The following is a 14350-nucleotide window of genomic DNA, read 5'->3' on the forward strand; positions in this document are numbered from 1 at the left end:
CAGCAGTGAGGGCTGTGCATCTAATGAAATTTGAATAAACAGGGAAAGAATTTTGAATGTTAATTGTGTTAAATTTTTTTGCCCTTCTTTCCCAAGACATAACATTGCGGACATCCAAAGATGCATGTCAAAACAGTAAGCATTCAAAGAGACAGAGAGGAAGGAGGGGGGAAAAAAAAAGGGAAAATCAAAACCAACAGTTCCAAGTCCTGGTAGGCTGGAAAAAATAGTACTTGCACAGTTTATACAGGTTAAGTGATGAAGGCTTTCTGTGTTAATACAAATTACTGTATTGCTTAGTGTGTGTGGCTTTTGACACTTCTGATCCACTTTAATAGTTCTGAAAATGTTCTTTACTTTTTGTAGATACTTGTTGCTTTGAGGAATTTACACTTCAAGAATATTGTGCACTGTGATTTAAAACCGGAAAATGTATTACTAGCATCAGCAGAGCCATTCCCTCAAGTGAGTGAGGATTAAAAACCATTTCTTTCATCACTTTTCATTGTTTTTTGTTTTTTGTTGGGTTGGTTTGTTTGTTTGTTTTTTAAAGAAATACAGGCATAGTGGCTTAAAAGGTGACCTCTTGTGGGACTATTCAACTGACTTAGTCTAGAATTGTGAACTACATGCATTATAGTTGTCTGTCTTGGTTCTTTTTCTAGCTCTTAGCCTGGCTTTGTGCTCAGTGGTCTGTTTCAGTTTTTCCCCTCAGACGTGGATCACATCTCACGGTGATGCTGTGCACCAGCATTCTTTCTTCCAAGGAGCCCGAGAAGTACAACTACTGCCAGCATTTAGCAAAGGACTGTGTAGACTATTTTTATGGTTGTGAAGAGTGTGTGGAAATCTGTATTCTGGATTAGTGAGAATAATCTTGTACATTTTTCACTGGACTAGAAGCTTCAAGACCAGTCCTCATTTCTGTTCCAGTGCTGTTTGACCTTGGGAAACAATTTCTTCCCTGTTGTGCATCTCCTCCTCCTCCTCACTCTTGTCTGTCTTGCTTATAAGCTGTTGTAAAAAGGGTCTGACTCGCTTGTCACGGGACTTGCTCAGGGATCTTTGTCATCAGTTTGTGTAATATTGCATTGTAATATGAACTAAATAGCTAATTTATGTAAGAGAAATGCTGTTTGGCGATACTGAACAGTATTTATGTACTGTCAACACATACCCCAGTCAGCTATTACCTTAGATACCTTGGATTCTATGGATTTTGTGGAGGATATACAGAAATTAAAATCTGCTAGGTGGCATCAGGGAGTTGCTTCCAGTCCTGCAGCATTAATGCAAAGCGGAGTGGCCTTTTGGAGAGTCACTTCTATGCTTTTAGTGCACTGCTCTTTCTTACATCCTGAGGACTTACTAACTTGAGGTTAGTGTTGAACTTGATTTGGATCCTTTTTTCTGTACAAGTGTCTGCTGTGTTCAAGCTAAGGAACCATCCTAGAACTGTGATGATTTGACCATCAGTGCAGGTTCCAGCTGTTGATGCTTTTTACCTGGATGACTATTGGACTCTTCTGCCCAGAGCTGGCTGGGTGTGAGTTCTGGCTAAAACTCATCGTTTGATTTCTGTGTAGCTGAAGCTGCCAGCTTGAGGAATATGATTAAGATGAATGTGATCTGACTGGGATTCATGTGCTTTTTAAATTTTGGTTCTGTGCCTGGTGAGGGTGTGGATTTGCCTCTGAAAATGAGTTTGGAGTCAAGTTTTTTTTGTCCTTATTTGCACACTTGTGGCCATGTACTACACAGACTGCCTCAGACCCGAGTCTGTGCAAGGCCAGTTTAGGTTTCAGTCTGAAGCATGGTTGGTCTGCAGTCTGGAAAACCAGCAACCTAAAATCTTAACTGACTGGCTCAGGTAATGCTTTGTCTCTGTTTCAGTGCATACAATGTTTAAAATGATGGCAGTACTTGATGGTATCAAGTACCGCTCTGGTTTTGGGTCTTGGCATGCTTTGGAGATCAAGCAGAGATTTCTCAGTTTAAGATCTGTTTCTTTTGCAGGTGAAGCTGTGTGATTTTGGCTTTGCACGTATCATTGGTGAAAAGTCTTTCAGGCGCTCTGTGGTGGGGACACCTGCTTATCTTGCCCCTGAAGTGCTCAGGAGTAAAGGTTACAACCGCTCTCTAGACATGTGGTCAGTAGGAGTTATTGTCTATGTGAGCCTTAGTGGTACATTCCCATTTAACGAAGATGAGGATATAAATGATCAGATTCAAAATGCAGCATTTATGTACCCACCGAATCCCTGGAAGGAAATTTCTAGCGAAGGTAAAGAAATTAATTTTCTCTATTAGAAAGTCTTTATATGTAGATAATGCATTCAGATGCTTAAACCTCAAGATTTATCCAGATGGGAATGTGAGAATTATTGATAGTTTGAGTTTAGACTCTCCCAAAATTGATAAATATGAGCTGGTATATATTTGTGAAAGATAAGTTGTCAAATATGATGTTTTAGATAATTTTCAGGGTAGGAGTAGCCAATAGATTTAGCAAGGAAAATTAATTGCATGCATAAGGAGTGGGATTAAATAACCTGAAACTTCCCAAAATTCCCAATGAAAAGTTAAATCGCGTGTTATCATTTGCTGAACACTGGTCTCAAAACATACTTTATCTAAACTATAATTACAGACATGATTCAAAGTTGAATCTGCAATTTTAGTTTTGTACATCAGCAAGTGAAACAAAACTTGGATCTAAATGTCAGGTCTGACCAATCTAGAAGTTTACGAGGTTGGTCGCTAGAGCTTTTCAATACCAGCTTTGTTATTAGTAATGTGTATATGATTAACACACAGGTGGATGTGGAAGGACATACGCAAAAGTATACAACAGTGGAAGTACCTACATCATTTTGGAACACAGGATTATGCTCAAGTTATTTAGGCACTTTTGAAAAACCACTAAAATCAGTAGTGAAAAAGATTAACAAGTAATATAGTAAAGCTTTTAATGTTTCCATCAAAGCAGGGGGAAAGCTAACCTCGTACCTATTTCTTAGCCTCATTTAACATAAGCAAAGCTAAATATAAAATTCAGGAGCTTGATTAAGCTTAAAAGTTCAGTACGATATACACATAATTACTTTCACTGAAGCATATGAATTATGATAGAGGTGATTAGTAATTAAACAATATAATTTTTGTTCCTCTTTGTCAGCCATTGATTTAATAAACAATTTGCTTCAAGTGAAGATGAGAAAACGTTTCAGTGTTGACAAGTCCCTTAGTCACCCATGGTTACAGGTAAACCCATCTGCCTTTTTCACGTTATAATGGGCGAATGATGATTGTTTTTGATGAAATCCTTCAGAAGCTTATTAAAACTGCTACTATCAAAGTCTGTCAACAAGCATTCATGGAGGCTTGAGTATGTCTGATTTTGGTTTTACATTTTATGTGCTCCAGGATTCTGTCCATCTGTTAATGTGTCCTTTCCTCAAGGACAATTTTGTCTTGCTGTCTCTCCCACCCCTTACTTTGTCTGACATCGACATAAGAGTTTTACTCTTCTGGCACCTCTCCTGAATGTGGGCAGTGATAAGTGCATGGAGCCCAACTGAAATCTACATCGAGACAAACATTGTTTGATCAATGCTGAAGCGGGCACACAAGCTGGTGTGTGCTGTAACTTGTAGTCATTGTAGAAGAGAATTGTTTGGAATGGAATTTATCCGCTTGTTTGACGGGGGTTTCTTTCACAGTGGTTTCACAGTACTGTATGCACATATCCGTGCACACAAATAACTTCAAAGACGTTAAAGGGAAAATCCGATTAATTTGGAGCACAAACAATATTGTAACGAATCTAATTTCATGTGTGGGTCTATATACAATTAATTTTATAATAAAGCTAACATAGCTGTCTTGTTACAAAAGGTCTTCATGATATACAGTATTACAACCTTAGATGCTAGCCTATTGAATTTTGAACCGTTCTTTGTGGACCCTCTGTTAGGATATCTTGGGGGGCGGGGTGGTTAACAGATGTTGAATATATCATGTGGCTATTTATACTAAAAGTAGAGACAAACTGCAGAAGAATTTATCGGTGAGAATGTAGTGCTGCTGTTTCTTAAACTGCTTCCTTAAATCTCTTTTACTCCTTAGGATTATCAGACTTGGCTTGATCTCAGAGAATTTGAAACGCGCATTGGAGAGCGTTACATTACCCATGAGAGTGATGATGCACGCTGGAAAGAACACGCTTATGAACACAACCTTGAGTACCCCCAGCATTTTATTATGGCTCCTAATCCAGATGACATGGAAGAAGACCCTTGATTTATTCATTATGCCAAATTGCGGCAGAGAAGGACACTCCAGACAGAAACTGAAGATAAGTTTTGGAACAACTGTTGCTCTTTCTGAATGCTGTACACAGCGTACAAAGCCCCAAAGGATCCTGCATTGACATGGGAATAGACTGTCATCTGACAAGCTTTTCTCCATCTCTGACTTAAACTATGAGTAGTTACTGGACAGTGGGATAAGCCCTGTTGGGTAACATTTCACCAAGCTGTGTGGCTACAAAGCCATTACTGAGGTGTAATGTGTACAGATTGAGTGGTTTGTGTGTTTTTCAAGGTTGTTTTGGTTTTTTTCATAGCCTACACAATAAGAATTTTGTAATGGTTTTCTAATCCCTATTTACTAGGCCATAGAGGACTGTTTTCTGTTACTTAGATACATCTCCCATTTCCTAAACTGTGCATGGTGAAAAGAGATTGTAAAAAGAAATCGGTGCAGAATACCTTGGCTAGTAGCAAAACATGATGGTTTAGGTCGAATACAGCTTCATAGATGAAGGAATAATTTGCTGCTGTTAAGACAGTTAAATATGTGTGTCTTTGCCCTAATTGAACTTTTCTCGGATACCCCAAAACAGAAAAACCCGTAACTTCTTACATTCCTCTTGAAATGCTAGCTGACAATCTAAAGAGAGGACAGTCAAAGCTATGCTAGTCCTTTATTTTGTCTGTTAAAACAGAGCAATAAGCCACGACAGAGTGTTGCTGTGCAAGGCTGGCACACATCATTGATACACACCAAAGGCATTTTGCCTTAAAACTACACAAGTATTGCACAGAGCACACAAGACTTGATGTAGCATATCCTTTCACTCTGGAAAAACAGCTTCTAGCAGAAGGATGTGGAAGAATAGGGAAAAACACATGCAGCTTTCTTCTGTTGTTTTGAGTAATTAGATTTTTAAATTTTTCTAATATTTTTCTAATTTTTTTAAGGTTCCCTGGACTTAACATCAGGAGTAGTTTGTAGCCTGCTAGCTTGTATCTTAGCTCTGCTCGAAACCTAGGAGTAACAGCAGATTATCAAATCACCTGTTGCTTCTGCCAGGGCAGCTGGACTGTAGGAGAAAGGGCTTTGCCTTCTGACCTTGACCTGCATCCCCTCCCTGTACTGTGCTCAGTGTTGGTGTTTAAGCTGAAGGAAGAGTCCAAACCCAACTCCCAAGTCAGGTTTTTATGCAGAAGCCTCGTGTTGATGGATTCCCAACCACTTACTGGACTTGTGGCATAATAGAGAGGAAGCAGCAGTTTTCTGTGGAAATGATTCCCTCAGAGAGTGGTGTAATGGTTAAAGTTCACGATATTTCAAAGAAATTTGAGGCCATGAATGCTAAATGCAAATGGAAGAGGTTTTTTTCTTTTTTCTTTTTTTTTTTTTGGCCCTATTTTAAAAAATAGAAAAGGTGAAATCTGTCCTTTTGTGTGGGATAACAGCATCATGCTGCTGGAAGGTGCTGGATGGCTGTACGTATGCCCAATGTGCTGAGCTGCTTAACTGGAGCTGGGTTTGAAATACTTTTAAAAATACCAATACAAGCTTGAACTGCAACATCAGTGAGAGGCTTTGGGGTAGCTCCTCTCTCTCCTACAAAGATTTTTGTGTGTGTGTGTGTAGATAAGTGTGGTTTTTTTCTACTGTTATTCAGGTAATGAAGCAGGTGGGCAGACTCTTCTAAGTTTAGATACGTGTGCATCAAATTTTACATGGTTATTTCAGGGCTGTCAGCTGGTTGCAACGACAGAGACGTGGCAGTAAAGTCAGTGGCAGTTGCAGAAGTATGTACCCACAGGTAGGTTTGGGTCTCTAACCCACCATTTCTTTTCCTATTGCCCGTAATCTAACCACCACTGCATTTTGTAGGTGTCTAAGTTGGTAAAGGCTGGACTCTGGCTTCCCCGTTAGGATACATCAAGCTTTGTACAAAACTTGTGTGCAATCTGTAGGGCAGTTCCCTATAGTCAGCAGCGTGCAGAGCGTTTCAGCCCTTCAGACCACCCCGCATCCTCTCTCTTAGCACGTGTTTTTCTCAGGTTTGTGCAAGGGGACTTGCCTGATGGCAGTCCCTGCCCCTCCTACACTGGGCATCATACTCCCCCTTCCATCCTGTCAAGGCAGCACAGAGGAATTCAGAAGGGGTGGAATTTGTCCCTTAATCTTGCCATCCAGTTAAGGCAGGGTTTCCAGACTGGTTCTTTGGAGAGACGCTATTTTTCATCTTTGGAACCAGAACAATCACCTATGAAGTTGGTAGTCTAGCACTTGCCCAGGCTTGGCGAGGGAAGCAGCCTTTTTTTTTTTTTCTACTTCCACTGCTCAAGTGACCAAATTTCAGTGATGCCATTGCTATCTTCCATCCTAACTGTAATAATGTAGATACAGTCTGGTTTTAAACTTCAGATTTTATACATCAGCTGTCACTTCAGGTTTTCCTGTGCTTTGGGGTTGGGTTTGTTGTTGTTGTTGTTTTAAGGGAGGGGAAAAAAAGCCAGCTCAGTCGCTTGAAAAAGCACAAGAGGAACAGAGGAAGGAGGGGACAACAATGAAGTAGAAGGCCTGGCTGGTATCTCTCCCCATAGAGTCTGCTCTGCTCCAAAATATTAAGATCTATTTATTCTTCAAATTTTATTAAAAAACCAAAAATGCTGTTGGCCTTTGGAGGAGATTGCCTGATCATATGTGCAGACTTATGGGGCCAGACAATAGAAGCCACAAGTGGCTAGTAGTTGAGGAACCAAAAAATTGGACATAATTAGAAGTAAACTTTCTTCAGAGTAGTAAAATTAGCTGAGTTTTTTTTATTCCCTTTTTTCCTACCTTTACTGCAAACTTTGACAGCAGTAGGTTACAGCGTTTAATATCCTTACCCCTAGATGAATTAAGTTGCGTTCATTCAAGAAATAGTGCTATGATGATGTTAGAAAAAAAGCTCATGTAAAATTTATAGGCTCAAAAGGACACTGTCAAGTACTTTTATATTTTTATACATCCCATTGTTTGTAAATATCCTCTGATAAGCTTGAAAATAAAATTTATTTCCCTATCAGATTTGTTCTTTTTATTTACATGAATTCTCTATGAAATGTTCTTAGAAGTAAATGTTTCTTTATGCTTCCTTGGCTGTGGATCTGTCATTAGATATGCCTTGCTGTGAGAATTCTGTTAGAAATTAGATTTTTAAACTAATAACTCTTTTTGCATGGTTCCTGTCACCATTCTCTTTATAAAAATACCTTCAAAATGTCAAGAGATCTGGTGGTTTCAGCAAGTACCAGAACAAAGTTCTTCTTTGAAATGTTTACTAGTGGAAACAAGTTAAAACTTGTCAGCAACAAACAGATGTGCTAGGGGTCTTATGATAGAGCTGACTGAAAGTCTCCTTGAAACATTGTTCATTCTCTGCTCTGTGTATGCTGGTTCCTGTACCTGCAGCGTTTGATTTCTACAGGTACAGGGTAGGTCAGTCAATTGGTTTAGTGTGCAGCACTACAATTACTCTGAAATAGCACTCCCTACCAAAACGTGGCCAAGCCCTGAAGCATAGATTGGTGTGAGAAAACCGCCTGGAGCAGTAATGTGACATTCCATGTGCTTTCAGTTCAAAGATAGCTACATATGCAGTATTTATATGCTAAGTGAATTACTGCAAAACATTTAGTTTGTGAAATCATAAAATTTCCATTCCTTTTACTTTTTTATTTAGTAAGTTGCTATTGAAAGCTACTACTATTGGACTTATTGCTGTAGTACTTAGAATTACTTCAGTAAAAGCTCACCAAATCCAGCAACAGGTGGTAAGGGAGACTTTGATTCTGGCTTATGTTTCTTGTCAGGATGGACAAGTCTGTGGTGAGGCAGCAGGGCAAAGAAGTTAAAACAGTCCCCCATCTTCTTGGGATTCATCAGCATATCATAGCTGTGAAGTAACTGCTCACGAGTGGCTGTGTCACATGAATTCTGCAAGAGCACCTAAACAAACAAACACAAAAAGAATGTAGGTTGTAGCCCTTCCTGCTTTGCTATGAATTCCCTCATACCTGCAATCGCTTGCTGCATCCTTTTCACTTATACTAATGTAACAGTGCCCTAGTGTTCAGCAGAACTGGCAAGATCCCTGGTGGAGCTCATACATCAATGTATATGTAGCCACGTATTAGGTTAAATACTCCTAAATATAATTTGATGTTTACTTTGAGGGATCCAGCGTAACTTATGTCTACGAGAAGCAACTCTTTGATCTCGCACCTATGTGTTGTTTTAAACAACTTTCTTTTAAAATCAGATTTTTATAAAAGCTCTTGCTGCTTGTAGATTAGGAGAGCTTATGTACTTGTAAACGCTATCATACCTGCAATCGGAGGTCAATGCCCATGTTCTTTAAAAATTCCCGCTGTTTTATGGGGCCTAGTGTGGCTGTTCTTCCCTGGGCCATCTTTCGAAGATAGCTGAAATCAACATCTGCTGTCAGGTCTGCTGTACCTGGAGCTCTCAGCACATCATGAAGTTTGTGATTCTGGAAACCCTGAAAAATTAAATTGGAAGATTATACTCAGCTGTAGTCCTAGCTACCACAGCTGGTGCCAGCAAAAGACTAAATTGGGCATGTGAGCAGCAAAAATAGCAAATTATACTTTGAAAATTTGAGATAATCTGAGCACTTGCAACACCTATCTTACCTGTCTGGCAGAAAACCGTATGGCTACTGATGAAGCAAGTACTCAGTTTTGTGACTGCAGCATAATATGGGTTTTGCTATTATGGCCACCCAAGATCTTTGTCTTACAAGAACTTAATGATCCAAGTGACAAATAAGAGAGTATTTTGGCTTCTTATTTCAGGGTAAATGACCTACCCGGAAAGTGTCAGTTTTGGTTCCATCATGACCATAATCAGCAACCAGCGCAGCCCCGCCATCCTTTTCTATACGACAGGCAAGCCTCTGAATGATGACCCCAGCCTCGGGACACACTTCCACATGATCTCTCCTTTCTTCAGGCTAGTGCGGAGTTCAAAGATCAAAACACCTGTATTAGCAAACAAATACAGGCCAAGAGATCTTCACACTTGATGTCTTGTGATTGTTGTCACTTCACTGGGGCACAGAGGGCCAGGAGTGCATTCTAGGCTACCTAGAGCTTGAGCTAGCTTTTGCTAATTGTCATGTTCAATTAGTGACTGCTGGATTTCAGTCATCTCTCTTATTAACTGAAATGAACATTTTTGTAACAAGAATATTTGCATCAGGTGAAACTGTGTTAATGAAAATAGCTCCAGCTGTGTACACCCTGCAAAAAAGCCTTTCTGTAGGAAACTTCATAGTTGGTTTTAATCTCAACTACTTCATTTTGTAACTTTAGAAAAATAAAGTCTTAGACACTTCCAACTGAAGGTCAGTATAGCACAGAAGTACCCAGCTGCACCAAGTACAGTACACAGCAAGCTGAGAGCTTGGCTTAGGCAGGGCCACTGTGGAGATGATGTGACACATGCAGTGCAGGACCTGCCCTGTCACTCGCTGCCTCAGTTTGCTCTCTGAAGTGTTTTGTCTGTTTAAGCTCTGATTTTGCAAGGTTTGATGTACATGTTTATTTTTGTGCTCAATTTAACAGCATACAAAGTTAAATGCTTATGGAAGTTTTGCAGAATGGAAATGGTAAGTGGTATTTACTTATTTATAGACTGAGAACCCTCCTCTTGCTGTCAGAGTAACTGAGAAGTGGTAAATGTAATTGAAAGGGTCAGTAAAGATCTAAGTACAAACTCTGGTAGGCATAACCGTACCTGAATAAAGTTTTCTGTTGCAGGGGTACTGGATGGTGACAGGACAAACCGCAGCTGGTCAGGAACTTCTGGATCTATATCAACCAAGACCTCACGCCAGCCTTTCTCTGTTCTCTGTTTAATGAATGAACCCAGAGTACTCATTTTATGCTCTAGTGGGCAGACACAGTATCTTGGGTTTTGAATTGAACTGATGTGTCAAGCATTTTCACAAAAGTTTTAAGAACATTGTATGCTATTAACAACTATTCACTCCTATTTAATTCCAATAACTGCCTTGGAAAAAGTCTGTGGCAGAGACTGCTCTGCAGAGTCAACAAATACGGGTTTAACTATACTTGAAAGGAATGAATGATGCTGTTAAGAAAAATGCTGCGTCTTCTAGTGGCAGTGCAACGTGTAACTTAACAAAATAAAATCAACTTATCCTACCAGTGATTTTAATAAATTATCAAATTGAAGTTGAAAGGTTCTTCTGAATCCTAACTAACCTTTATTTTGCTATTCTCATTACCATTCAAATGGAAGCCCTTCAGAGCATTGTCTTTGTTAGTAGTGGTATGTAAAATAATGTTGAAATTAAAAACCGATTAATGTGGCATAAGAAATAAACTTGAGACTTAATTAAGCAAAAAGAAATCACTTGCTTTCTACAAGTTTTTCCATTCAAGAACAATTACTAATTTTACAGTTATCAGCTGCATTAAGCCTTATTTGTCCAAGTTCAGTTACAAATATTTTATCACCATAGACAACGCATGTGTCTAGTTTGGAACTCTAATTCTGTTCTTCCTCAAAGAGCAAAGGCATCTAAGTAGATGGTGGCAATTACAATAATATTTTTGCTATACCTGAAACTTATGTATTGGCAGGGCATCAAAAAATTCATGTGCTAAGTAAAAGCTGTAACCTGCGGGAAGGTAAAAAAAGAATGTATTCAGTTATTAACACTCCCATAGCAGCTTCCATTTGAAAATTAAAATGTTTTTTATGAATTTTAAATGAAGCTAGTTAATGTGGTTGTGAAATAATTATCATTACTTCCAGCTTGGATACATCAAAGACAGCATTTCTACAGCTAGCTCTAGCTTCTAGTCCATGAATTTTAGATTGGTTTCTCATGAAAGGAGATTCAGGCAAAGCCAGTAAATGTCTTCCCATGAAAAGAAAAAGTATATATGAAATTGGGTAGCTATCCCAAAATGAAGGTAGTCAGAATAAGTAGCAGTTACGAAAATGAGTTAAGATCCTACCTCAGACTCATACAAAACCAACAAATATGTACATTAACTGCTTTTCTACCAATTATGAAGGCTAGCAGAGATGTCCTCCATTATCAGAAGCTGCAAATGGAGGAAGGGCAGCTTCTTACCTGGTGGTACATCTTGAATGTCTCTATACCAGAAAATAGGAATTCCAGTCTTGCTAACACCTTTCATGTAAGCAGACATGTCCTCGGGGTTTGACTGCACCTTCCCTCCTGTCAGCATCAGCGCTTGGGTCTCACTGAGTTTGGGACTCACTTCTACCAGATGAATAGAGACATCAGATTTACTAAGTAAAGAGGCAAGCTGGTTGAAGACCTATAAAGGCAGATGATTTCTATTAGGCACAGTCACATGCTGTACACTTTAAAGGTTTAAGATTTAACCTTTAATCTCATTATTTATATTCAAGATGAAAGATTTAGTTGGCTTTCATTTAACAAAGTAGTCTCAGTGAAAGAGACTGCAGTTTGCTCCTCCAGGAAAAAAGTGGAGATTTCTCCATTAATTTTAATAAAAGCTGCTACCCTTCTAATAATGTTGGCAAAATAGAGCACACATTACATAGTTGTAAGGACAACAATGTGAAATGCTAATTTAGAATAGTAATAGCCTGAGAGTAACTCACTCCTCTAATACCTGCAGAGGAGCATTAGGAGAAAAATGGTTCTATTTTCCCAGACACCATAAACAAAAGTGCTTGACATCCTACATTTCACTGTGCTTATTAGAGTTATTTCGTTAATGTATGTAAATAGAATAAAAGTTCTTCTAAGGTACTAAATCCCATTAGCAATCTGGTTTTGGGTCAGTATTTTAATTAAGACAGCCATGCAAGCATGACTGAACGTGAAGAGTTAACTCAGAAGAAATAAGCCCCTTAAATCCCCAAAGGAACTGACACAATTTCACTCCTGTATTATTCTCCCCCCGCTTCCTCCTATTGCTTCCACTGAGGCCTCCCTCCCAGTTACACACAGCAGCACCTTCCTAAATGGTTTCCAGTTTGGATGCTGATTTCCTATATAGAAGTAATTTGTAATGGAATATTACCACCCTCCCCTTCTGTCGAGAGGTGTTGAAAAGATTACACGCGTGTCTGCAGCGTGCACACACTGGCCCCTGTTCCGCTTTAAACTCCGAGACCTTGTCTCGGAACCATGCCTATCTTTGAATTAGAGTCGAAGCTGGAAATCTCCTGACTGAAATTGTTTGCTTACAGCAAAACCTCATTCCTTCAGATTTCAGTGTAGCCACAGAATAAAACCAGAAGTAGAGAACAGTAATATTAGTTTTCACCTACCCGTAATATATCATCAGTAAGAGTGCCCCTCCCTGGGCCCAGTTCCACCAGCTGGAACACTTTAGGTTTGCCTGTTGCTATCCATTCACTGATATACCATATTCCTATTAACTGACAGAAACAACACCAAGAAAGAGTTACAGTAATAACCTGAGAACTTGTGAAAAGTGATAGCTGCCTTTTTCCTGATAAAAACTAAGAAATTATGCAATACTCTTGCTCAGGATTTTAAAGTTACAAAAAATCATTACGATACACAACTTTGACCTCTTTAGGTATTAAAATCATGCTTGTTTGTTGTCAGCCCAGCAGAAGCAACTCTCCACCAGTAAATGGGTGGGACTCTTTTCCGGCTGGCACAAGAACTTCTTGTACTTAAGGCTCAAATGCAGGTCACCGTCCAGCTGCCTCTGAGCAGCTGTTCTTCACGGCAATGCATTTATCATCACGGCACTGAGAGCAGCCTTTAGCCAGTCTTCACTACTGGAAATGGTACACAAACCCGAGTGAACCAGACCAAAACCTGAAAGTTATTTTTGAGAAGAGTTTTCATATTGGGGAACTATCCTAACTTTTTTTATTTATAAAAGAGTTCTACAAAAATGTGTTACTAAGCACAGATGGTGTCCCAGATTATAACACATGAAAGGCCTCCCCCATCTTCCAGAACAACAAAACACTCCTTCCTCCTCCAAAACCATTTTTTTTTTTTCATTTGGGAAATAACTTGAAGCCTCGTGTCTATTGCTCATCGTTGCTATTCAAGTATTTTGACATCGGTAACACACACAAATACCGGCTTGGAAATCGCAGCTAGCCCCCTGTAGCTCAAGAACGAGAAAAAGATACTTCGGACACAAGGAAGTACGCGTTACCTCTCCAAACACCTGACTTATTTCAGGTGAGGTGACAAAATCCCCGGTTTCGCCGATGGCGCCGCGGTGCGTGTAGTAACCCTGCGGGGGGAGAGGGGAGAGGGGCCGGGGCCCGGTGAGCGGCGCACGGCGGGGCCGCTTTCCGCCCGGCTGCGACATTACGGGCCCCGGGTGCCCAGGCACAGCGCTCCCGGCCCGCAGGCCGCGGCGGAGGGGAGCCCCCGGCCCGGCCCCGCCCGCACCTGGCCGGGGTTGGTGAGCGCCTCCCGCATGTACTCGGCCACCGTCACCGGCCCGGTGGCCCGCAGCTTCAGCAGCAGGTGCCGCAGCAAGGCGGTGGCCCGGTTGGACCCCTCGGCCTCCGGCCCGCTCCCCGCGCCCGAGGAGGGTCGCGCCGCCGCCGGAGCTGCGGGGAGAGGAGGGGGGAGCTCAGCGGGGCGGCTCGCGCCCCGCGGCTCCGGGGAGGGGCGGGGGGGGGGGGGGGAGAAGGCGGAGGTTACCATGGTGACGGGGGAGCCGACGGCGGCCGGCAGGGCCCAGGGCGGCGGCGAGGAGCGCGCGGCGCGCGGGCAGCGGGACCATGACAGCGGCGCCGGCGTCTGTCACCCGCGGCTGCTCCTCCTCTGTCCTCCTCCCCGGGTCCTGGCCGCTTGGTGGCTGCGCTACGTTCCACCACCTGCGTGAAGAAGAAACAACGGATAACCGCCGCTGAGAGCAGAGGAAAGACCGGCTAGATTTGTCTGAGACGCCCGCTCTCCCCGTCCCCCTCCGGCGAGGTCCGTGCCCGCCCCCCCCCCCCC

At 41.3% G+C, this 14350-nt stretch overlaps 2 protein-coding genes across 8 annotated transcripts in view; one reads left to right on the plus strand and one right to left on the minus strand.

Moving 5' to 3' along the window:
* The window catches only part of PRKD3 (protein kinase D3), a 47038-nt gene extending 39669 nt beyond the window's left edge, over positions 1-7369 (plus strand). For all 6 annotated transcript variants that reach the window (XM_075748846.1, XM_075748847.1, XM_075748845.1 and 3 more), the window contains 4 exons: positions 367-465; positions 2017-2284; positions 3179-3264; positions 4129-7369. In XM_075748846.1, coding sequence (XP_075604961.1) covers positions 367-465; positions 2017-2284; positions 3179-3264; positions 4129-4302 — 627 coding nt within the window. In that variant the 3' untranslated portion in view covers positions 4303-7369. The remainder of the gene's footprint in view (positions 1-366; positions 466-2016; positions 2285-3178; positions 3265-4128) is intronic.
* A 342-nt stretch (positions 7370-7711) lies between these two features.
* NDUFAF7 (NADH:ubiquinone oxidoreductase complex assembly factor 7) lies at positions 7712-14314 on the minus strand. Of its 2 annotated transcripts, XM_075748853.1 has the most exons (10): positions 14051-14314; positions 13793-13956; positions 13551-13631; positions 12676-12786; positions 11480-11690; positions 10959-11017; positions 10108-10221; positions 9179-9322; positions 8675-8848; positions 7712-8295 (listed from the first exon to the last, which is right to left on the minus strand). In XM_075748853.1, exons 1-10 carry the CDS (start codon positions 14130-14132, stop codon positions 8083-8085), a joined length of 1353 nt encoding a protein of 450 aa, XP_075604968.1. In that variant the 5' UTR covers positions 14133-14314; the 3' UTR covers positions 7712-8082. The 2 variants fall into 2 exon arrangements, with proteins under 2 accessions (XP_075604968.1, XP_075604967.1); XM_075748852.1 differs by lacking the exon at positions 13793-13956 and having other exon boundaries at positions 14051-14313.
* Between the last annotated feature and the right edge of the window lie 36 nt (positions 14315-14350).

Source organism: Balearica regulorum, chromosome 3 (assembly GCF_011004875.1).
Source record: "Balearica regulorum gibbericeps isolate bBalReg1 chromosome 3, bBalReg1.pri, whole genome shotgun sequence".
Classification (NCBI taxonomy): domain Eukaryota; kingdom Metazoa; phylum Chordata; class Aves; order Gruiformes; family Gruidae; genus Balearica; species Balearica regulorum.

Excerpts from the sequence above, each read along its gene's own strand:
- NDUFAF7 (XM_075748853.1), bottom strand. The coding sequence starts at position 14,132 with ATGGTCCCGCTGCCCGCGCGCCGCGCGCTCCTCGCCGCCGCCCTGGGC. Across the intron at positions 13,632-13,792 it reads CGCTCACCAACCCCGGCCAG|GGTTACTACACGCACCGCGG; the intron begins GTGCGGGCGGGG and ends CTCCCCCCGCAG. Across the intron at positions 8,296-8,674 it reads GCATTGACCTCCGATTGCAG|GTGCTCTTGCAGAATTCATG; the intron begins GTATGATAGCGT and ends TTGTTTGTTTAG.